This window comes from Protopterus annectens, chromosome 3.part1 (genome assembly GCF_019279795.1).
Source record: "Protopterus annectens isolate FY-2018-M chromosome 3.part1, PAN1.0, whole genome shotgun sequence".
NCBI classification, from domain to species: Eukaryota; Metazoa; Chordata; order Ceratodontiformes; family Protopteridae; genus Protopterus; species Protopterus annectens.
In genome coordinates this window covers 37623780-37649552 of record NC_056732.1, presented here as the reverse complement: position 1 = coordinate 37649552, position 25773 = coordinate 37623780, and the positions used below count along the sequence as shown (strand labels likewise).

The window sequence follows — 25773 nt, the reverse complement described above, 5'->3', positions numbered from 1 at the left end:
AAAAGAAAGAAAACGAGCAGCTTGGTTATCGAGATTGATTCCTTACTACTTCGTTTGTTTTTCCTGAGAGGACTTCATTTAGTTTTACTCTTGATGTTCAAGATGATGATTCACTCATGGTACTATAGCAGAATTTACTGTAAGGCTATTTTTCACTAAACTTTCATGCACTGTCCTATGAAATACCTTTCTAAAGGCTAGCCATGTTATATCCATGACCCTTCCATGATGTAGTTTCCTAGTTACGTAGTCAAAAATGTTATTCCACGTTTCACGTGTCTAGCACTACCACCAGTGAATCTGTGCTGCTCTGTGTTCTATGCACCTACAACAGACGTCTTAATATTTTGCATTTAGATCCTTCAGAATCAATAAGGTTTCCTTCCAACAAAGGTCATCCTGTGACAGGTCGGCAGTTTCTTGGCTCTTTCTTACCTCCCCTGTTGAGCAGGAGAATTGAATTTATTTTTTTATTCATTTGTTAACAAGGTGAGTTAAGTGGCCATTCTAATCTTTTGCTACCTTACGTTGCTGGCATGATTTATTTTAAAAAAACACACACAATAGTTGCAACTTCCTGGGAGAATCCTGGGTTGTCTCATTCTGCACTTTTTCGTTTTGGAGTTGCTTTAAGGCCTTTTATGTACAATAATTAATTCTCATGTCCTAGACATTTCTGCATAATTGGGTTTAGTATGTCCCTACTTCCTTCTTTGTAATTAACCAAGTAAAGGTATTTATGCAGACGCTTTACTGTCTCCTTGTGGTTCTTTGCTGATCCCTTTGCATTTTATTAAATTTCTTTGCCCTTTCTGTGTGTTCCATATGTTACCAGAGGAGTACAGTCAATATTAAAAAATACTTGAATTTCTTCCTAGCACCTGCGCAGAAGAATATTCTAGTCTGCATTTAAAAACTTGCTTTCTTTTCTCACTTCCGCTGCTTGTCCTCATGTGAAAGTTTATAAACAAGTGATGCTCAGCATAATGTCAGAATCGTTGATGATATCTATTACTTCTCCATTGACTTATAAAACTCGAGGTTTTTTTTCCCAAAATTCTGCAGTGACTAAAACTGAATATTCCAGAAGAAAATATATGATGCATATTGAGATTGAAAGTTTATAGCTTCTTGTCCCGATAGCCTTCCATCAAACAAATTCAGAAGGCTCACTGTTCTGAGGACTAAGTCACTAATTTTTTTTTAAAAAGATTGCTTAATTATTTTTTAAGAAGAAAATGAATGTGTGTGTATAATATGTTCATGAAATACTTATTTTTAACCTGCTTGTCCTAAATCGGGCCTTGAAAATATGCATTGTTGTGCTACTTGGCATCTCATTTTTTTTTTTACTGCTGTTGCACATTTTCTGCAGATGAAGGAAAACTGGAAAGTTCTGAATGCTCTGAAGACCCTTTTGGAAGAGTTCCAGAATGATCTCCAGATGGATGAAAGACACCGGCATAAACTGCAACAGCAGTGTGCTACTGAGAAGGCTGCTTTGGAGATGGAGTGCACAGAACTGAAGTGTCGCTTGGAACAGGTATCTTCTACTTACAAGTGTAGATGTTCAGTGCTTCACGTAAATGCACATTTATTGAAGTAAAGCATAGTTCAGATTATCCCTTCCCCTTAATACAATATTTGGTTCACTTAGTCTGAAAAACGTACTGCTATGAGTGATCAGGGCTAATGACTTGCAACAAAAGGATATGGGTGAGTCACATTCAAAGAACCTGAGTTTCAAACTCTTCCAGTTTTTGACACATTGTGAGACCCATGCCTTTGCCCTATAAAGTTCACTTAGAGGTGAGGTTTATTCTGGAAGCAGAATTGAAGGAGTCTGCCTTATGTTTCTTTTTTTGGTGCAGCAGACAGCAGTGTCACAAACTTGGCATTAAGGGTTGCAACCATATAATTAGTCTCTGTTTATAGCAGTGTTTGATATAAACAAAACATTGTTATGTACCTCACTGTGTATTCTTCTCAGTGAGAAGTATTTATCTGCGGTGTCTTTTGGAATTCATTTGTGTATGGCGTGCTGTGTTTCCATGTCTGAAGCTAATAGAGAGTGTCACCAGGCGATTAGTGTTATAATTACAAAAAAAGGACTTGTATACAGCTCAAATTAGTAAACAGCTGGGTACAGGGAGCCATTTTTTGTATTAAACTGAAAGAAGACTGAAGTGTTTTCTGTAAAATGAGAAAAAAAATATTTAAATGGTGGTATGAATGCTCCCATTTCTAAGAAGGCAAGGATTTAAGATGTGTAATTGTACCAAATTGAAAACACTGTGTTTCAGAATCAGTCCAACGAAGAAATTTTATATATAGTAGACATCGAGTTTAATTCTAAGGAGGAAATTAAATTCAGGTTAACAATCTCTTGTGAACTTAAACTTTCAGTATGGAATTTTGACAAACTAACAAGTTAGAAATAAATAAAACTTCTCATTTGGAGCTTTTAGTCCATTCAAAACTGAATCAGTTGACTGGAAAAAGAGAGACAGTCATCCTATCACCCTTATGTTTACAGTGCTGTAAAATACCTCCAGAAATGTGTGATCACTTGTAGCCACATGTGAGCTGGGATGATGGATAAATATCACCTACAAATAGGAAAGAATTCCAAATTCATCTGGAACACATTTGCTGATGTCATCAATGGAGGCTGACAGGTTCAGGGTAGGTAACAAAGTAGTGTGACAAATACACCGTTTATTTTAAAACTGGTCTGTCACATTCCAGAAATGTACGTAACCTGCTTTTAATAGCTGTGTACTGTTTTCTACTTTTATTCCCATATTACGAATTTCTTTTGGATTCTTATGTTACATAACATTCTTGCGTTCCACAATCCATGGTCCCTGCTGCATAGTTTCCCCAAATCATAAGTTCATCTTTGCTAAATAATAAAGTTGTTTCACTGTCAAGCCATGACATTACTTCACATTCCCAGTTGTCATTAATATACCGAAACAACTTTGTCGTTGTTTCATTCTTAAATTGTTTACTACATTTTATTGGTCACATTAATGCCGCCTTTCATTGCTATTCTGTGGAACGCACCTCGGTCCCAACTTTTGTGGCACATCAGTATTCATAAAATTCCAGTCATGCTGCATTGTAAAATCTGCATCACCAGGCATGCCTCTCAACCTCTTAACACAAGAAAGAGGGCAAAGGCCCAAAATTAAGGACAGATTTTAAATATACTGCTGTTATAAACTTAGAAAGTTGCTGTAGTGACTGGATTTGCATTGACATGCATTTTCTGAAGGATATGAAGTCTGAAACTCAGTGTATGTCATTATTTATTGACTTCAATCAGTAATTTGCCAGAAAAGCACAACTTTCATGAGGAACATACTGAAAATATGAAGGAATATTCTGTGAAATCTGAACTGTTGAGAGGTAATGTCACCAGAGCATTCTGAAATCGCAGAACTGTGACTATATTTCCACACAGTGTAACTTATGCAGACATAAAGTCAGAATGTATAGTTTCTAATTGCTGATCACTGCACTCACACGCTGAGCTGATTTTCACTGCTTCTTGCTGGAGCGGTGTGTTATGTATATGTATGAAAATAGTGGCAGCCACATTCCTGAACTGCCACAATCAAATTCCACAAATATGTAAATATTTAACATTTCAAAATGTGTAATTAATGTATTCCAACTTTTTAGACTAGTGCCAAATTTTAAGACTGCATATTTTCACCAGATTATGAACTGGTGACTCACCTGTTCTAAATATGTGCATTACCAGGTTTCACCTTATGTAACTCTTTAGCACGTTTAAATTTTGAAATTAATTTATCCACTTTCAGTGTCCCATTCCAAAACTGTTTCATTGCCTGATTTTAAATGCACACATAACAGACATTTTGATAGAAATATTATCTATTGCATCTTTATTCAGTGTTCTAGAATTGTTCCACTGTTACTTTTTGAACATATTTGGTTTGTTAAAATGTTTCAAGTTAGCGGGTTAACTCTGGCTCGTCCTAAGCCGTTTACCATTGCCGTAATCACCACCATGTTCTGAAAGTCTGATGTTATCTTACTGTGAAGTTGCATGTTACTTTTAATGTTGTGTAAGTATCCGTACTCCCTACAAAAGTTGTACTGTTATCCTGTTATCTTAGTGCAGAATTGCACATTAGTGAAATTTTAGAAAATGTACCAAGCTAAACATGAAAAAGTGTAGCATAGCACTGTTCGGCAAAAAAGCTGTTCTTTCCTCATGCATTATAAATGATACTGCACTTCAAATACTTATACAGACAACTCTCATTCGATCACCAAGCTTCCACTGTAGTCAGGAAATCCTTCTGTCTGGCCCTCTTAATTTCGAAAGGAATATCTTCAAGATCCAAAGAAATCATCCTACCCCTGTACTCTCCCATTATCAAACCAATTATTGAATCCACTGCCCCCTTGGCATGTACAAATCTAAGCATATCACTCATTTGAAAAAGCCCCAATGAGTTTAACCCAAAAAATTAAGACTTTTAAAATAGTTTAACTATGTCAATACATTATTACAACTCTCCTTACATAAAGTAGCCCATCAGTTGCCAGAGGTGACCTGTGTCTTGCTTTTTGAGCCATGAACAACACAGTCCTATTTGACTTCCTATTTCTTTACAAAACCCAGTGGCTGTACAAACTCTTACACTATGGATCTGTATTTACACCAAAAAAGCAAGATTTGCTGAAGACATGAGTTTTAACCCAGTAAATCTCCAGACTGTGGAATAAGTTACCAGTACAAGTCAAGCAAAGTACTATTTTGTCTGCCTTTAGGCTGGTCTTGGAGACTGGATGGGCTGACATAAATTTATACCAGGGTTTTCGTGCATAACCTTAGTTGATTTGGGAGGGGTGTACTATTCTATATTTATAAAGGGTTGCAAGACCTTTTATATTTGCCTGCTTAAAGGAATATATGGGTAGACCTCTTATGTTCCCCTGTGATCACTTGCAAAGTATTGTTCCTCAGTCTGACACTGTACGTTAGCCTTATGTTCTGGAATGGTGCATAACCAACTATTCTGGGTCAGTTTTAAAATTTTTCCTTAGTATCACATACATTCTGAAATTACACATTTTTATTTTATTCATTTGTTAACCATGTCCATGACATGAGTGCCCCCTTTCTGGGGTAATTTAGGAGCACTTGCCTGGTCAAGTGACTTGCTGAAATTCTCACAGTAGGCAAATGGAGTTGGAAGGAATCAACCCCTGTACCCTTAACTACATGAAATTGCTTGTTAACAGCTCAAAGCCTTAATCCTCTCCACTAACTGCTAGCAATCACTGCCACATTTCAGAACTGTGTTATGTTTTTTGATCATCAGCTGTGACGCACTGATCATATTCCCAAATGTTGTTGCTTTTTTATTCAAGGATGTTGATAAGGCCTTGACTTTGCTTGACCTATAACCACTATTGTCATTTAAAATGAATGTAATCTTCATGTTTTGAAACTGTAATGTGTTATACATTGCCATATTTTGCAATGTTTTTAATCATTTCATTATAAAACTGCATGCCATTGCCACCTTCCAAAACTGAGCAGTTGTCTGAGTTTAGAAATATCACACACGGACAGAATAAAAAACTGTTTGCACTGCTATTGTCTGCAGCTGTGTTACTACCAGATGCATAGTGTAAAGTGAATCTGCTTAACGCTTATGTTTCAAGGTTTTACATTGTTAATTTACATAATAGTATCTCAAAGTGAAGCTCTGAAACCCATTGCAATGGAACGGAACTCTTTTAGTATCTCTAAGTAAATGTAAGTTGCCACCTAAGTGTAAAATGATTCCTCTCTGCCGCATGTGGAAGCATCTTTATTACATCATTCAAAAAAGTGCATTGCTATCACATTTTGAGACTGGACATGATCTCCACAATCTTGAATTAAGAGTGCATTGAAAAATTGTCTGGTACTAGTAGTTTCAGAATTATGCATTATTGCAAGATTTTTAATTTGCTCACCATGACTAGATTGTAGACGTCACTCTCACATTCCTATACTTTGTGCCATTGACACATTATGAAATACTGTATTTCTGATCAAACTTCATGTCATCAGCATAATCAGAACTCAAAATACTGACAACGGCAAGTCCTTATATCACCCTACAGGGGTTAAACAATCCAGCAGATTGCTTGCATCTTTTCATCTGCTCTGTCACTAATGTTTACATCATTCATCTGCACTGGCAATGGATTCTTCTTCCTTGGCCCAATAATCTGGAACTTACTCCACTGTTACATCTGTCGACATCCTCATCTCCTTAGCTACTCAACTTAAACTCCTTGTATAGCAAAAAAAAAAAATTTGAGTGAAGGTAACCCCCTAAATTCGTTTCAACTCCTCCTCCGTACCATCTCTCTTCTTTTCTCGCACTATTTATAGAAGCTGATCTCCTGTTGTACAAAGTATTAAGATTTGTTTCCTGTAGTATTTTATTCCGCTAAATGTAATACTCCACTCTTTTGCTTAAATGATGTTATCCTGTTGCTGTATCCTGTGCACCGTACATGTTTTGTTGCAAATTTTTTTGTAAAAGGACATCATTGGATAGGGACCCAACTCACCTAGCTGCAAAATGAACAAAATTACTTGATTGTTTGGAAGCAATGCACAATATGCATGCTAGTAGCTTCATAACGACAACATTGAAAATGGTTCCTATTTTAGTTTTTTAATCAATGTTATTGTGCAGGATCTAGAGGGTACAATGTTTAGCTCTGCACAGTTAACAAAGTTTTTGAAGCAAAAACAGGAAGTTCTAAGAAGTGGATGATATGATATCAGAAGATTCAGCACCGATCATTTTGATTTTGGGCACTGGACGATTGAAGGGATGAGTATTGCAAACCTCAGGAATATGATGTCATATTACCAAACAGTGAGGCAGGTGCATCATGAAGCCCAGGAACATGGGGGGAAACTTACATGAGTGACATCACCAGCCTTTAGGGAGCTAAAGAAGGGTACAGTGGGAAGACATGGTGGGGGGGCTGTGAATTAAAGGGGAATACTCTATGCTATTCAGTGGACACTATTGAATGAATTGGGGAGAAGACAGAAGATTCTCGTGGAAGGGTTTAACCTAATGCTTGGCAGATGGTCTACAAGTGTCTTACACTTAAGGTGGAGAAAGACAAGGACAGGCAGTACATTTTTGGTTAAAGGAACCAAGAAAATGTCTGCATTATTAATGATTCTTTTTTCTTTAGTAAAGGAGGAGGTACCTTAATTGCAGGAGGCATGGGACATATGTACTTTAAAAGTATTTTGAACAAGTAAAATTGGTGTACATTGTGAGGTTTCTCTTGAGACAAAAGGATTTTGCACTCATGTTGGAGAATGCAAGAAGAAATCACCCCCCCCCCCCATGACAGTGGTCATGCTACAACAGCCCCCCCAGGGACAATGGTCATGCTACAATTTTATTTTATTTTTTTTTTTACCGATAAGCATGGACTGCAAAGACCTGGCACTACTTTTAGATTGTAATTCCTAAAGCAAATGAGGGGAAGCATGAATTATTTGGCTCACTTCATAGATTAGTACTAGGCTAATGGCCCTTTTGGGCCACGTTAAGCCTAGCCAATTACCCCATGTGAGAATCAAACTCTGCACCTTGTGTCTATAAAGTAAACACCTTAACCATTACGCCAACACCACAGTGTGTGAGAAATCAGCAGAGGCAAAGAGTATAAGTAAAGTTTATCAAGGTAAAAATTGACAAAATCACACTGCTAAGAGGCTGATATGGTTTTCCCACTGCAGTTTAAGAGAAGGGTGTTTGGGAAACTTATAGTAGTAGTGCATTAAAGTTAACTCATCATCCATGTTTTGACCCATATTGACCCATTTCCAGATCTGCCTTACTGAGAGCTTTTTTTTTTTTTTTTAAAGGGATACATAGAGACATAATTGGGTTGGGTTGCATGACTGGACTTTTTATGCCCTTGGTAGTCCTTAGCATAATATATACCTACAACCCCCCCGAGTCTCCTGTGTTGTGTTCATTTAAACCCCTGTCTTTTGTTGGCCCATATTCTCACACCAGCCCCACTGCTGTGCAATCAGATACCTCCAGTACAGGAGGTGAATGTCCCAGATCATGGGCTATTGTCTTATAGAACTTTTGTTCATAACCTGATGTGTGTATTGCCAAAGCAGGGTCTGCATTACTGACCAGTGGTATTTGTCTGCTTCCATATATATGCCGATCTGTGGCTACAACTTAATGCACTGCTTGGCAAACCAAGGGTGCATCTTGTTTCCTTGTGCTGCATGTTTACAACCACCTGATGTAACCAGCGCTGTGCACTGGACCATCTCCTTCCACCAGATGGACAAACCAGCATTGGCATCTTACTCACACTACCTCCACCTGAGTGACTAGTTTAATGTATGGGTTGCTAACTGTATACACTGGGCTTAATCCCTTTTAGCCACAAAACTAACAGAGCTGCTAACTTTGGCTGTCATTGGAGAGAGAGAATCAGGTGGCTGCAGCCCTGTATCCATGGCAGATCAGATTTCTGTGCGTGTCTTTCTACCTTCATTCCCATTGGCCACAGGTTCGATATAAGCTGTGGTGGGGTTGCAAGACTGCATTCACCCACTGAGTAAAGTACATCCATATTACTAAGCAAATGCAATTGCTCTGTGTCCCTGCTGCTCAGAGCTGCAGCATTGAATTTCCTGCCATGTAGTGGCTCCTGCACTGGTGTTCTGCACCACCTGTCTTCCCATGGTTGTGAAAACCAACATTGACAAGTTACTCTTATTCCTTCATGTCTTGTTTCTTCATCTTCTAGGCCCATTTTCAAACTTTCCAAAGCTGAAAACCAGAAATTTAGTCCGAGCTTTTCTGCAGACCATGAGAGTGGTTGAGAGTTCTTCACCTGCTGCTTGAATATAAGTGAATAGGTGATATAATCACAGAATTTTTTCAAGATGCATTAATTAAAATTAAATTTAATTGCTAGAAAATATAATAAATGTTCGTTCATTCATGAAGATACTTAAAGGTTAATAGCTGAGAGAAGTAGGAAGGGAAATGATAGTAACAGTTTACTGACGGATGGTTTAAAGGCAGTATTGGCAGAGGAATTTAAATGTTCAAGATAAGATATTGCTCAGGGCCTCAATTGCAAATGGTATAGCTGCTCAACAGATCTTGTAACGGAGGCTTGACCTTACTGGTTGGACTTTTGCTCCCTCTTGGATAGATGCATTGAGGCATCTGTACCAGTATGGACTAAGCATAATAGCAGGTTTAGAACCAAACCCATATTGTGGAAATGCCACATCAACCAAGTCTATAATAAAAAGAAAAAAACTCCTGGTCATAATTAAAACATGCCTACGTCATCATTATAAATTGGATTTAAAAGTGGTTATGAATCGAGAGGTACAGCTGTGGAGGCATTAGCTGCAAAGTGGGTTAGAAGTAATAGTAAGTGACTGACTTTATGCACTCGGCTGTGTACTTTCTGGTAAAGAGACAATGAAGGGATATAAGAGTGACCTCAATTGGGGACGACAACAGTAGATGAATATAGAATTACCCAGCCAAATATGTGTTGTAGTTGGAGAGAGAATGTTTCCTAGGAAATGTGAGAGAATTTTTAATGTATTTTACAGATGGATGATTGACTAGCATTAATTACTAAAAGGTGGGAAAAGCTTATGACTTGAGAATGTGTACTGTATACATACAGTTTGGCAGGTTGTCGATATGAATCAGTAGACAGCTAAGAAAATTGAATGAGCTTAAAAGTTTAATTGGACAGATTTGGTAGGCATTTAGTTCTCATCAGCTATAGTTGTCTTTGTATGTGTGTTTAAAATATGGCCCAAACATCAGAGAATGCAAAACCACATCAGAGGAAAATAAGTTAACAAAAAAGTGTCTAATTTTCTTTCTTTAAATGTTTTTAGTTTGAGCTATTAACGTAATAGGAATTTGTTTCGACTAAATGAGACTAATTTTATAAAATCCCTTTTTCCTCACTTTGTGTTAGCTTAAGGACAGTGGTGAAAAGCAGTTTGACACTGGTTCTCTGAACTGGAAAGGGACTATCACTAAGGAACGGGAAGAGCAGATGAAGCTGCTAGCTGAGAGCCACAGTGCAGTGATGGAGCTACGCTGGCAACTTCAGCAGAATGAGAAGCTGTGGAACCAGGAGAAGGTGGACCTGCTGGACAGGTTTGACCGAGAGAGACAGGAATGGGAGTGGCAGATAAGAGAGCTGAAGAAGACCATAGACAAGGTAAGAGGCTAGAGAGGGGTCAGTGTATTTGGACAGAAAGAGCTTCTGTATCAAGCTGAATCCTGCTGATAATGATGTCATGTCTATGTACATCTTTAAAAATCCCACCACTCTGGTGATTTAATATTGTTGGACATTACTACAAAACAAATCACAGTGACATCACTGTAACACAAATCACAGTGACATCACTGTAACACAAATCACAGTGACATCACTGTAACACAAATCACAGTGACATCACTGTAACACAAATCACAGTGCTTCAGAGTATTAAATGTGCATAAATGCCTTTGGACACTGCTCATCTCTCTGGCAACACAGTAGATGCCTGTATGATTACTGCACACAGTTATTCATAAGACATGTATGAGAGAAGAGCATTTTAAAGGAAGTGGTTTGCATGGACGTACTGAAGTAGAAATGTCTTTTTGTATTCCTCAGTCTTTTGATTACTTGGCATGTATATTTAGAGAGGTTTGCACTAGCGCATCACAATGCTTGGTTCTCCAGTTCGTTTGTTGTCTGTGACAATGTCTTTGTCAAGTCTGCCCACCCTCTTCTTATTCATATGGAGGTTTTGTCTGCTGCTGTGGTTTCTTCTCGCATCCCAAAAAAATGGCACAAGTGAATTAGTGATCCCCCAATTTGCCCATATGCGTATATATGATAAGTCTGTGTGTGGGTGTGAGTGCATGCACATGCCCACACGTGCACATGTATTTTGGCCTAGGCTTCAGATTTTCCATGGATAAGTAGTTAATTGGAGGATGAATGATGCATTGAATAATGGACAATGTCACTGGTGTATACATTTTGCAACATTTTATAGAAAGTGCATCTCACAAGACTGGGTGATACTTTAATTGGAAACAGTTTTAGACTAATACTACATTGTACAATACAGTTTTCAGTAAAAACAACATTACTAAATTTCTTAATAGAACAGAAGAACCCCACCTTATCTTTCCATAATGGGATTTCATGGCTGATGTTTTTCCTTAGAAAAATCTTTACAGTTTTGCTTAATATGTTTATCTTTTGTTGACTAGGTTAGTCCCTCTAGGCCAGTGCCCTCTTTTCATGGGAGATCCGAGGTAGTAGTCGTACTGACTAGGGAAAGTTTGGCCAGTGCACCAGGGAGCTTCCCTTACTGTTTGCCGTACAGGGAAGCTAATCATTGTGACACTTCTGGTTTCCAGTCTGAGCGCAGAGGCAGGTTGGAGAAATCGGGAGAAGAGATGGAGTCACTTCTAAACAAAAATGAGATAGATTCACATGAAAAGATAGATTCACATGAAAAGGAGATGAGTAAGGCTATAAATATATCCCAGGATCGCAGTCACAATATTGTAGGCTTTTTTCTAGGACACATTGCATATCATGTGAATTACTGTTGCCAGTGTGCATTAAATGTAAGCATTTCATTGGTTATATGTTCTCGAAAACATTGTTCCTGATCTGTTGGTGTTTGCTTTACCTTATTTGTCTCTTGATGCCCTGTTCTGTTGAACCAACTAACTACCTAGTTAATCTGATATTATCTAAATGTGCTCTCTGTGTTGTGTACCTGTTTACAATTCTGCAACTGCCTACTTGTTTGTCTATTTTATATATTTATTTGCTTATGCATACCACAGAATGTTGTAGCTGCTCTCTCTTTAATTTCTCCAAGTCTTTTGAGTTTCTATTACCAAGACGGGAATGGACCCCATTCCAAAGTTAAAGTATGATTAAAGTTCATGAAATTAGTATCGTTTCAATCTTTGATGTCAGCAGCTCTTTGCAGCACCCATAATGTGCCCAGCAATGACTCCTCCTGCAATTCGTATTTAGTTACATGTATTGGTAACCTATCTAAATACAATTGTAGATCCTTTTTTATAAAACCCATCGCTCCTGCATCTATTGGAACTGTCTGGGTATCTTTCGTCCACATTGCTCTCAATTCTGCCTGCAAATCCTGATATTTTATGACTTTGTGTCTGCCTGTACGCAAGACACTGTAGTCACTGGGTGTAGTGATTTCAATGATCAATGCTACTTTTGTCTTCTTTTCATGGACCACTGTATCTGGTTTTCTCACATCTATCTTTTGAACCGTTGGTAATGGGTGATCCCATGTGATGTAGACTTCATCACTGTCTATGCTGCTGTGTGCCTTATGTTTCCAGTGTTTTTTAGCCACTTCAATACCATAATGTTTACAAAATCCACAGTGAAACAGTCTTGCCACATTATTATACCTTTCAGTATATAGTCCTCCTTACATTAGTATGTCACACCTAGCAATGAGGTGTGTGACTGTCTCCAATTCTGTTTTACAAAACCTACATTTGTCTGTTTGTCCTACATGTTCAATGGACTTTGTAAACCAATGTGTGCATAGCCCACTGTATTGGGCCACCAGTATCAACCTTTCATCTTTTTATTTGAACTTGCCTCTCCTTAATCATTTCTGCATTTGATCCTGATTAACATGAGGTTCTTCCAGGAGTTTTCTATACTTGCAACTATATTTATGCTTTTTCCATATTTCTTGCCTTCTCATCTGATCTCTTCACCTTATATTATTTCTTTAGATTTTTGGCACATTCATTTTCTGCCTGATTTTTATCTAGTTCTGGTTTGATTTCCATTCTTGCTTGATGTCGATATGTTTCTGCTAGAGTAAGCAGGGAAGTCGTCATAGATTTATTCTCCTCATGTTTCAAAACTTCTCTATGATTGGGTCTTGTGAGGTCAGCAGATGTGTGTGCAGCCCCATGATTGCAGCTCTATACATGTAATCAATTTAAAGGAGGCCCATCCCTCCTTCGGAACAGGGAATATATAATCTTGGTATGCTGTGATTTTTATAAATCATTTGGTGAGCATGAAGCATCCTTTGTTTTCCTGTCTAGTCTATCCAACCCATTTTAGGGGCGGTCAATCACTATAAAACTGCAAGTTAGGACAGGAAGAGCAAATAGGTTTATAGTTTGAATTTTGTTCCTAGATGTCAGTGCTGTTTTCAGGATTAATTGAAGTCTTCTGAAGTATTCCTTACTAAGTTTTATTTGCATTTGTTCATGTTTTATTATTGATCCTTCAATTCCCAAATATTTATACACTCCCTCTTGCTTAAGTTCTTTTATATCACATTCTTGTCCCAAACTGATGTTTTCTTGGTGCTGCAGTTTTCCTGCTTTAAAGGTTGCTTTGGACATTTATCAAGACCAAAAGACATCATCTGAAATAGTTTTGAAAATTTGCAGTTGTGCTTTCAGTTCCTTGTCAGATGAGCTGTACAGTTTTAAATCATCGACAGAGAGAAGATGAGAAGTCTTTACCCTTTGTTGTTTTCTAGGGGCCAAATTATAGCCATGATCTAAACTGTTAAGTAGGCAGCTTAATGGGCTAAAGGCAAGACAGAACAGCAGAGGTGACAGGGAGTCACTCTGGAATATCCCCCTTTGGAGTTTTATCCCTGGAATAATAATTTGTCCTTTATCATGGCTTAATTGCAAAGTGGTCTGCCACGGTTTTATGGTCACTGTAATGTAATTGATCAATTGCCTTTAGTTGCCTCAGTGATGTGTGATATGGCTGAAAAGGATATGCAGAAAATCCATATTATACAAAATTCTTTCAAGGGGAGAGGGGCTGGACTAATGGTTAAGGTCTTTACCTTACAGGTACAAAAAACACAGGGTTTGGTTCTGACCTTGGATTATTGACTTGATTTGTAAGCTTCAAACTGATAGCCTGGTGTGCTTCTATAAAACTTTATTTGGATTCTTTCTTAATTTGTCACGATTTTCTGTTTCACTTTCCTCCGGTGGTTTTGTAGTACTGAATGCTGTGCAAGTCCTTTTTTTCAGATGCTGTTAGTCTATATTAATTAGTACTGTGTGTGGAACAAAGTTTGAATAAAACACTACATTATGAAAATTCACTGCTGAAAGAAGTGCTACTCCAGCCTTTAATTTTTCTATTTATTTATTTTTTTTTTAGCTTCAGAAAAGGAGTAGCATGCAGGGAGGAGAAAAACATCTGGCTATTCAAAAAGAGGGCAGTGGACCATGTTCACCCACTGAGAATAGCCATGCATTTCGTCCTCGGAGTGCCCGCTCTTGGTCAGACTCTGACACTGGACAGTTTGATGAAGATGTGATGCCAACAAGGTTACAAGACAGTGACAGGTGTCGTGGTGCTGAAAACCTCTTTGACATGTTTTCCCTTGATTCACTGAAGGAATGTGAAAGTTCTCAACCCTGTAGGCTAGACAGTGAAAAATTTTCTTCTGGCTTTAAGGAGGTAAGATTCCTTTCACCTATATTGTAGAGATGGGCTTATGATTGAGAATACATTTATTTAAATTTTATTGTCCCACATCACTTTACTAACTTATCCAGAAGGCCCAGCCTGTATTTATTTCTAATCTTCCATTTCCAAGCTGAGACATGTGTAAAGGGACTTCCAATGTCATGACAATGCAAAGCATAAGATTGGTTTAGTTGATGTTTTTTGTGTTTCACTGTTGCAGTCATTACATTTGGGTTTATCTGCCTGCAGGTAACCCTCAACCGGCCTGAATACCACCAGAGGCTTGGATTCCTGCGTCGGATGCTGTCTCCTCTTCCATGACGTCAGGTCGTCAGGGGTATAAAACATACAGCCGATGCTATTACATCAGTCTTTCTTGCTGCGTGGTGCCCAAAGCAAAAGCAGTCTGCAAGTGCCGGTCGTCTGACTCCTGAAATTTTCGTTTTCGAGTTTCAGAACAGAAGTCTTCAAAAAAGCTAAGTACGTCGTTAGGGATCCTTTTTTCTTGCTCTTAAACCGATGTCAGTAAAAGTTAACAATTGTATTACCTGTGGAAAGCAAATACCTCATAAAGATTTTCATTCATACTGCATTCCTTGCTTAGGCCCAGACCACCCTCACTGTCGGTTTTGTGCCTTATTCAACCCCCGAGCTATTCGTCGTCTGCTATTTTTGCAGCAAATTATTTTGGTACTCTGTTTAACTATCCAGAAATGGCTTCAGTAAGCCATCCGACTACTGATATTCTGAAAAAACGTAAAGATAAAGACAGAAGGCAGACTGTATAGGTCCAAAACTGCCAATGACGCTTCCGCTAAGCTAGTTGCCAGTTCATTGGTTCAAAGTGATGCACTTTCGCAGCTCCTGATACCCGCTACTTCAGATTCACAGGCCTCTGCTGAGACCCATTCGGAGTCCGGTATGCCGCAAGATGCTTCTTTGACTATGGAACCTGTGGATGTCTCTACCTTGGATGGGTCCGGAGCTGCTGTGCAGGCACCGGCTTGTGAGGGTGTATTCAGGCCTACAGACTTGCATTTCAAACTGACGCCATCTTCTTCTTCAAGGCCTAAAATTCGACCCACGCCTAGAAAACCAACGTCCAAACCACATGGTCAGGCCCATATGCCTAAAAAACAAATAAGAATGGCTGAAGACCTCCCTAGTTTAATTAGGGGAAGTCATCCTCCCCCCTCTAAGAGACCTAGAACTGATTTTCCTTCTGATTCTTCTGATCAGGATTCTGAAATTTCTGTTTCTTCTGATGACCAGGATTTGCCCTTATGTACCTGTGAGGATTCTGATGCAGAGGATTCCACTCCCTCTGCTTCCCCTCCAGAAGATTTTTCTTTTGGTGAAACCTTGCACTCTCTTAGGGAGCATTTCTGCTGGGAAAGTCAGGATTACTCTGACTCCAAAAAGAGGCTTGGCTTAGGGAATTCTTACTCCTCCCTCAACACAGGCCTTTAGTTATCCCTCCTTTTCTGGACATTGTAGATGATGCCTTCTTGTAATCTAGTCTGCATTGTAGATTATGCCTTCTTGGAATCTAGTCTGGCCCCAGACTTTCTACTTCCAGCTCCCAGAAAACCTGATTGGTATTAGAGTGCCTGACTCTCACAAGTTTCTATTCAAGAATCCTACTGTGGATCCAGAGACCATTTCCCAAGGACAAAAAGGCATTAAGGCTACTACTGCTAAAAATCCTACCCCCTCTGATAGAGATTCCAGGGCTTTGGACAGATGGGGTAAGAAGGTATACACTTCTGCTACTTTGGCCATTAGGGCCTTAAACTGCCAGTTTCATATGTTAAAGTATCAGCAGCATATTATGGGACTACTTAAACAGAAAATTATGTTAATTCCTGACTGTGCGGAACATAAAGAATTACAAGATTTAATGCATTCTGCTGAACAAGTTGGTAAACATATTTTGCAGTGTGGTTTTGATTCTTTAGAAGCATCTTGCAGGGCTGCTGTCACCGGGTCTGTACTTAGAAGGCATGCTTGGCTTAAGGAGCAAAACTTGCCAGATCACGTTAAAGCTAAATTACTGGATGCTCCCTTAAACCAAGACTGCCTGTTTGGCAACAAAGCAGAAGTCCTTAAAAAGATGGAGGAAAAAGCTAAATCTATGCAAACTGTTAAAGATTTCCTGCAAGTACAGCCTCCCAGATTTAGTAGGCATTGGCCTTCTAAGAATTGGTCCTTTTCAGTCTCTTTCAGGCTTTCTCAGCCCAAACCCAGGAACAGCAGACCACCTAGGCCACAGTCTCAAGGTACACACAGGCCTAAGCAGTGGGGAGCTCCCACTTCCAAAGCTGGAAAAATGTCCCAAGGACTTAACCTTAACCCTTCCAAGCCCTGCTCAACTGCCTGCTCCCTTAGGGGGAAGGATTGCCCGCTATGCAAAAAACTGGGAAATCATTACCCAGGACAAATGGGTTTTAAATGTAGCTTTCCAAGGATACAGGTTCCACCTCCACACCTTACCCACCCCAAACGGTTGGCCAGACCTACCCCCAAATCAGTGGGCAGAGGCTCAACAGCAGGTTCTCTCTCTTCTAAGTATCAGGGCCATTTTGGTAATCCGAAAATTCAAAATGTTAACACTTCAACAGCTGCTTCCTTTGCTAGGCAAAGATGCCTGGTTGGCAACCTTGGACTTAAAGGAAGCTTGCCTGCACATTCCAATAAGGGAATCTTACAGAAAATACCTACACTTCAGAGCAGGCTGTATGCACCATCAGTTCTATGCACTTCCCTTTGTCTTATCTACTGCGCCCAGGGTATTCACAAAGTGTCTAATTCCAGCCATTGCATTTTGTAGGCAGAGAAATATTCAAATATACCCATACCTGGACGATTGTCTGATTCAAGCAGAAAGCCAGGACATGCTATTAAAACATCTGGCATTTGTAAAGAAACTTCTAAACTCACTTGGGTACACCATGAATGAAAAGAAATCTCGTCAAGTACCCTGCCAACAAATTGTATTCCTGGAAGCAAGCTTGAACACAACTTCCCAGATGGCTCATCTCACACCAGAGAAACAAGTTTATTTGACAGCCTACTACAAACTACTGGCCACAATGACCCAGCTATCTGCAAGGAAAATCCTGCAAGCCCTGGGGTTCATGGCCTCTTGCATTCTACTAATCCCATATGCAAGACTGCATATGAGGAAACTGCAATGGTATCAACATTCTCAGGACCTGGAATCAATGATTACTATCATTCCTTGTGTAAAGGCAGAGTTACTTTGGTGGGCAGAGGCCTGCCACCTCAACAAGGGGTTCCCTTTCAATCTACCCCCTGCTGCCCAAACCTTTACTACAGACGCATCAGACTATGCATGGGGCTCACTTGGCAGGGTGGTGCATTCAGGGCAAATGGAACCTGCATCAGATGCACCTGCATATCAACCAAAAAGAAATGTTAGCTGTATAGAATTCCCTGACCACCTTCAAAGACCACATCCTTCCTGGACAATTATTGGTAGACAGACAACACCACAGTTATGTGGTACATAAGCAGGGGGGAACCCACTCGTACCCTCTCTGCAGGCTAGCCATAGCTCTGTGGAGCACAGCCTTGAGCTACCAAGTGCACCTACAAGCTCAATTCCTGCCAGGCAAGCTAAATTCACTGGCAGATGACCTAAGCAGAAATCTCATGGACCCACATGAATGGAAACTGGAACCAAAAATATTCAACCTCTTGAGGAACAAATGGGGAATTCCAGAGACAGACTTGTTTGCCTCCCCTCAGGACTACCAATTGGACAAATTCTGCACAAGGACCCCCCACAGTCAAGCTTGGAAAGTGGATGGCCCTGTTCTTTACCTGGGAAAGCCTCTCAGTTTATGCCTTTCCCCCTCTGCCTCTCCTCTCAAAGGTTCTGTTAAAGATCAAATAGGACAGACCAAGGACAATACTGATTGCACCAGACTGGCTTCGCCAGCACTGGTACCTCCTCTTGCGCAGTATGATACTGCTGGATCCATGGCACCTACCTCAGACACCTTCCCTGCTGTCAAAGCAGGCGGGCCAGATTCTGCACCCTCAGCTTCAAACCCTGAACCTTGCATCCTGGCTAATTCCTTGAGCGCTCCAATAGCATTTCTCAGTAAGCAGATGCTAGATGTCATTCTGGAAGGAAGGAGACCTAGTACTAGAAAATCCTATGCTGAAAAGTGGAAAAGATACTATTCTGGAGCCAGACTCAGGGGATGGGTACTACAGTGCCCAGCTTACCTCATATTCTTCAGTACATAAAAGAAATGCTCCACAGGGGGCTATCCTTCTCATCAAAATTCATGCCTCTGCCATTTCAGTACATTATAATACTGATCTGCCCCTCTTCTCTCACCCCCTGTTAAAGCAATTCCTCAGAGGGGCAAAAAATCTAAGACCCCCACCAGGCGAGCCCCTACTTCAGCCTGGGACCTTACCTTTGTATTGGAAAAGCTCACGCTCCCACTCTCCCTCCATTTGAACCAGCTGCTACTGCAGAGTTGAAATTCCTTTCCTGGAAAACAGCCTTCCTTCTAGCCATCACTTCAGCAAGAAGAGTGTCTGAATTACAGGACCTCATAGCAGTGGAGCCCTTCATTATCTTCCGTGCAGACAGGGTTTCCCTCAGGGCCAATCCTTCCTTTATGCCCAAGGTGATGTCTAGTGTGACTCTAAATCAGTCCATTCATTTGCCTACCTTCTTCCCAAATCCACAAAACAAAGGAGAGAGAATACTGCACTCTTTGGACGTGCACAGACCACTTAGATTTTATTTGGACAGGACTAAGCCTCTCAGAAAATCTGAACAGCTGCTAGTTGATTTTGGTGCAGGGGCAGAGGGGACGGCCATTTCAAAGCAAACCATTTCTAAATGGGTAGCCCATTGCATTCATTTCTGCTATAAGCAGCATGGAAAACCTACCCCACAGGGGATTAGATCACATTCCAGCAGGGCTGCATCTACCTCTACAGCCTTTCTCAGAGTAGTCCCTACCAGGGACATCCTAGAAGTTGCTACTCGGAGCTCTGTTCATACCTTCATCAAGCATTACCACATGCCTATTTTTTTTCTAAATCCAAAGCTGGTTTTGCCACTGCAGTTTTGCAGGGCTTAATAGCTGGTCCTAATGCTCTCTAACTTCCCCCTCCCTTCCTTAGCTTTGGGAATCAACCCAAATGTAATGACTGCAACAGTGAAACACGAAGAACATAGTACAGTTGTGTACACTTACCATAAATGTAGATGTTGGTGTATTCACTGTTGCAGTCCTGGTTACCCTCCCTCCAGCCCCCTGACTTCTCTTGGCTCTACCTTTCCTTCTTGTTTGGTGCATTTAAGCTTTCTGGTGTATTTGCTTTTTGTTGGAGGTGTAACAACATATAATTGCTTCCCATTATGGGGGCATCTGACATCTGGGGCAAGAAACACTGATGTAATGGTGTCAGCTGCATGCTTTATACCCCTGACAACCTGACATCATGGAATAGGAGACAGCATCTGATGCAGGAATTCAAGACTCTGGTATTCAGGCCGACTGAGGGCTACCTGCAGGCAGATAACCCAAATGTAATGACTGTAACAGTGAATACACTTTAACATCTACATTTATGGTAAGTGTACACAATTCTACTTTTTTTCCATTCCTACTGAGAACTCCCACCTCTCTCCAAATGTGCAGTGTCTTCAGGTGCTCACAGCATGGGGCAAGCACTGGATGACATGTTCCTATTTTTGAATTGTATATTTTCTCCTCTCATCAAAGTCATTGCAGTAGTAAGGAGACTTGCATCCTTCTTTGGAAAATGTGATTAGTTTCTCCAACTCCTGGTGGAAACCCTGCCTGCCTTCACTGGAAAAGACTGTAGAACGACAGCATTGTAGAGTGTTTTGATTAGTTCTTTGCACCTCATTTGTTTTTACATGCTAAAAAATAGCAATGATGTTACATAGTCGTGTGTAGGTGTCCATCATTTTAACACAGCCATATAAATAAATATGAAACCGGTCATGGTGGCCCGGGTACCTGTGTACAGCCAGCTGCTTGCTGTGTACATTAAATGTTTGCCACTTTATGCAGTAGGTTTCTGAGAAGACTGTTGCTGTTGATGTGTAACAACTTGCATGCATAGCAGTCTGCAGCATATTAATGGTGAATGTGTTGCATCACAGTTACAAAGATGTTTTGTTATACCAACAATAAGAAGTAACGCAATAAGAGCAGATCATTAAGATAACATTATTCTTGTAGATACTGTGTGTTTTTCTTGCAAGTACTTTCATGCAGCCACTGCTACACATATAACATTGTTTTGTGTCAAACACTGACTTGGTTTGCATGGAATGTTATCTTACACATAATAAGGCCATAGAATTCTTATAAATTTTCACCGCCTTAAGAAGTACCACTAGGTGAAATATCTGCATGATCTCCACAGAAAAACAAAAATTCGTTTTTCTTTTGTACTTTCTGTTTAAACATCTATTTTACTACTTTCACTTCCTACAGATCATTTTAGAATCATGTTTTCATCCGTTCGTTTTAAAAAAAATTAATTAAATCCTTCTAAATCCACATGTTTTTCAAGAGTCGTCAATGCCTGCTAAAATGGTCACTTAGGAATGTGTAGATGGTTATCACTTGAGGCTTGGTACCTGTGTAATATAGACCAAGGATTGGGAGATATTTCATTTCAAGTTAGAGTGACATAACGTTGTTTAAGGCCGTTATCGTCATACTAGTTTTGTTTTAAGCAATGGCTTTTTTTGAACTGTTATATAGAGTGCCATATTTTGCCATTCAAGCAGAACAGTAAACTACATTTATCAATACTCTTCCCAAGTTCATAGGTTCATAAATTAGTACTATGCTAACTACCCTTGTAGGTCATTTTAAGCCTAGCCAATTACCCCAAGGGAGAATCAAACCCTGTGCTTTGTGTCTTTAAGGTAAACGTCTTAACCATTATGCCAACCTTACACCCAAAACTAGGTTAAGTCCCCTCAAAGGCCATTTTAAGCCTAACCAATAACCTGAGGTTAGAATCATACCCTGTACTTTGTCTATGAGATGAATACCTTAACTATTATACTAAGCCCTTTGGTCAATAAATAGGGTCATAGATTTAAACCTAGCCAATTAACCCATGTGAGAATCAAACCCTGCACCTTCTGTCTGTAAGGCAAATACCTTAACCATTATGCCTACCTCTCCCTGGGAGATTCAGCTTGGATAAAACTGCCTTGCATACTTTAGTTGACTATGTAAATCAACTGAGGTAAGTGAGGAGTTTACCTGCCATCAGGAGCCTAACAATCATTTTCATTCTCAGTGCTGTAAAGTATATTAGCAGTGTGTCGTCATGTGAAATGTACAGTTTGCTATTCTCTGTATTATCTTAATGGCCCATTTTTGTAATAGCTGGATCTCCCAACTGTTGTACCTGTTACACTGTTACAGGTACTGCTGTAACTCTCATGAGTATTACATTAGTCTGCAATGGTTTTAGTACATGTATAGAACCTTGGTGACCCAGTTATTGATATAGTGTCACAAATGGGACCCTGACATATTTTGGCACAAGTATCCTGCTCCTAGGAAGAGTGGTGTGTGGACTAAACCCCCTGACCTCTCTCACATGATCCTTGTTTGCCACCATTTAATACTTTTGCCTCATTTTATTTAAAAGTCTGCCTCCTGCTGACATTAGTTTCTTGGTGTGAACCACACAGGTTTAAGCAGATTTCTAGACAACACTGCGCTGTCCTGTTAGGACTGGAATTCAGGATGTCTTGCTGCAGTACAGCTGACCCAGATGTGGCCAGGTTCCAAAGCAAAAGAATGCTGCTTTGGAGGTTCTTGCAGCCAATAGCCTGCACTCCCTCCTTGGAAGACTGTGTATTTTTCCCCTGCAGTTATCCTTCGATGGCAGCCAGAGTTGGACTCCAAGCAGAACAACTTAAAAGGAAGGCTACTTCTAAGGGCTTGCCCTTTCACCTGTGAAAGTGTTATCCTTTTCAGCTTCACTGCCAAAATACGGCATTGAAAAAGCACCATACTGGGTCACATACATCTGTGTGTGTATATGTACATGTGTGTTTATATGCACTCTCCGCATCCATGGGACCGGACAACATCCCAGGCTGCATTTTGCATGAACTTCAGAATGAACTGGCTCCCCACTTAAGCACCATGTTCAATAATAGCCTCGCATCAGGCTTTGTGCCCACTGAATGGCGCACAGCAACAGTTATCCCACTCCACAAAGGGGGAGCCACCACTGATCCCGGGAACTATCGACCTATTAGCCTGATGAGCCTGGTCTGCAAGGCCATGGAACATATCATCATGGAACTCATAAACAAAAACATTGGTTACCTCCAAACTTTGTATCCCACCCAGTTTGGGTTTGTGAAAGGCAGATCATGCCTCCTGAACCTGATCGACTTCTTTGAGGCAGTCACCAAAGCCGTAGGGTAAGGTGGTTCACACAGCCTATCTTGACCTCGCCAAGGCTTTTGACACCATCACCGCTAAACTCACTATACTAGGTATAAATCCCTACATCACAAGATGGGTTGCCAACTGGCTCACTGACAGAACTCACAATGTAAAAGTTGCAGACTCCAAATCTGACCTCAAAGCAGTGACAAGTGGATTCTGTCCTGGGACCTCTCCTGTTTGGTATCTACTTCTCTGAAGTACAGGCTAACACAGAAGGCCTCTGGCTAATGAAGTCCACAGATGACTGCAAACTAGGAGCCATAGTCAAGTCCCCAAATGATGTGGACATCCTACAGAAGGGCCTCGCTGAGACAGATGCCTGGTGTCAGAACCATGGCCTCATGCTCAAAGCCAAACAGTGCAGTGTCATCCCCTTTGGAAAAAACTCTGTACCCATGAACTACCACATAGGCAGCAATCTAACACTGAATGTGTGATGAGACCTTGGGATCCAGGTGGACAGTAGTCTCTCCTTTGATAGTCACATCGCCACAGTAGTCAGGAAGTCCTTCTACGTGGCACACCTCATCATAAAAGGGTTCTCATCCAGGAAAAAAGAGGTCATTGTTCCCCTCTGCTCGACACTCATTAGACCCATTATAGAGTACAATGCCCCTTTTGGAATGTACCTCAAGACATCTGCAGCAGCTGGAATGGCCACAGAAGTACCTCACAAAGAGGATTACTGGCCTCAAACAAATGCCCTGCACTGACTGCCTCAAAAAACTCCAGATTTACTCCGTAGCTTATCCCCTACTCTGAGGTGATCTCTACCTTACATATAAAGCTATGTCAAACCCAGAACTGTTGGACATGCTACACCTAAAGAAATCCCAATCCCTCCGAGCTACATGCTCTAGGGACCTAAACCTTGTCACCACAAAAAACACGACATGCTGGAGGGATAGATTCCTGTCCCAGAGACTTTCCATACTCTGGAACAGGCTACCCATCTATGTCAAGCAAAGTTCTTCATTAGCACTCTTCAAGAAAAATCTTGATGAGTGGTGGGAAATAGGAAATATACCCCGGGGATCACTTCTGTGTGTCTGCTCGATAGTGGCACAGGAAAATAACTTTCTTGGGTGGCGTAAGCCAGCCAACCTTGTTGGCTAGGCTTACGTAGGCCCTTGGGCTGATAGCCTAGTACCTACCTATGAACCTATATGTATTGTATATTGTATGTGTGTGTGTGTGTGTGTGCGTGTGTGTGTATATATATATATATATATATATATATATATATATATATATATATATATATATATATATATATATATATATAAAAAGCTATATGTATTATATATTGTATGTGTGTGTGTGTGTTTGTATATGATGTGTGTGTGTGTGTATATATATATATATATATATATATATCTACACACACACACACACACACACACACACACATGCATACAGTGGTGGAACAAATAGGTACATAAAAACCTTACTTAGAAGGCTGGGCCCTTTCAAGGAATGGTCTAAAGCACCTTACTACAAGTGAATGTGCACCATATTAAATAATTTAAATCCAAAAGAAACTCTTCACACCAGCAGGTTGGAACCAATAGCAGCTTTATTCACATAAACTGGAATCAGGATTTTTATGTAGTAATGCAGATTCTGTGGGCCTGAGTGAGGATTTTTGTAACTTTGAACGGCAATGTGATGCATCGGTTAGAGTTTGTTAATGAGCAAGAGGAGCTGGATGTTCTGATGGACCTGTTGAATGAAAAATACTTGGTACCACATGTTATAACCAATATGAGTGGTGATTTTAAAACGTATAGTTATTCCAGCAGGTCTTTAACTCCAGAGCATGCTAATTTGCTCTCTAAAGGTTTAACTTTTGTTCCAAGCAGGAGGGGCAATGTGACATAAGTGCTCATTGATCTTAAATTATTTGTGCGAAAGCTTAATTGCAAAATGTGGTTTGGTGGTGGTCAAAACCATGATGGGCAATTGTTAAGAAAGCCAAGTACATTTAACCCACAAAGTAATAATTGTATTGGTATTTATGAGAAAGTTTGAGAAAGATATTAGGAACAGTTAAGTAATATAAAAAAGTTCCTGAATACAATTTAACTAAGGATGGAACCGATTGCTCATCGAAATTGTGAAAGATCAGAATATTCGTGTCATGAAGCCCGATAAGGGCAGTGGCTTAGTGATAATGGATGCTAGTGATTATTCCAATGCCATGAGCACCTGAGCACCCTACTGATGGAGGAAGTTTGAGGAAAGTTCCCTCAATTAGGTTAATAATATGAATCAAACCATTGATTTGAGGCTACAGGACATGGTTTTGGAAGGTCAGTTGAATGAAGACCGAAACAGATTTATAAGGGATGACCATCCTGTGGTGTCTATTATGTTTGGCATCCCCTAAAATTCACAAAGGGCTGAACAATCCAAAGTTTAGGCCCATAGTTGATGGTAAACGGGCAAAGACCTGCTTTGAGTAGGTTTTTAGATTCACATTTGCAAAAAGGTTTGGGGTGCTTTGAGTATATTTGTAAGGATTCCTGGCATTTTCTGGAAAAACAGAGTTCAACTTTGTAATTTTTTTTTGGTTACCATTGATGTTTGTAATTTATTTTCAGTCATACCACATGAGACTGGCCTGAGCTGG

The 25773-nt window shown here is 40.1% G+C and overlaps 1 protein-coding gene across 5 annotated transcripts in view; it reads left to right on the top strand.

Annotated features, from left to right (window-relative positions):
* Window positions 1–25773, top strand: part of MTCL1 (microtubule crosslinking factor 1) — a gene marked incomplete in the record, with an annotated part of 739795 nt that overhangs the window by 585413 nt on the left and 128609 nt on the right. For all 5 annotated transcript variants that reach the window (XM_044066530.1, XM_044066528.1, XM_044066527.1 and 2 more), the window contains 3 exon segments: window positions 1376–1543; window positions 10066–10314; window positions 14311–14613. In XM_044066530.1, coding sequence (XP_043922465.1) covers window positions 1376–1543; window positions 10066–10314; window positions 14311–14613 — 720 coding nt within the window.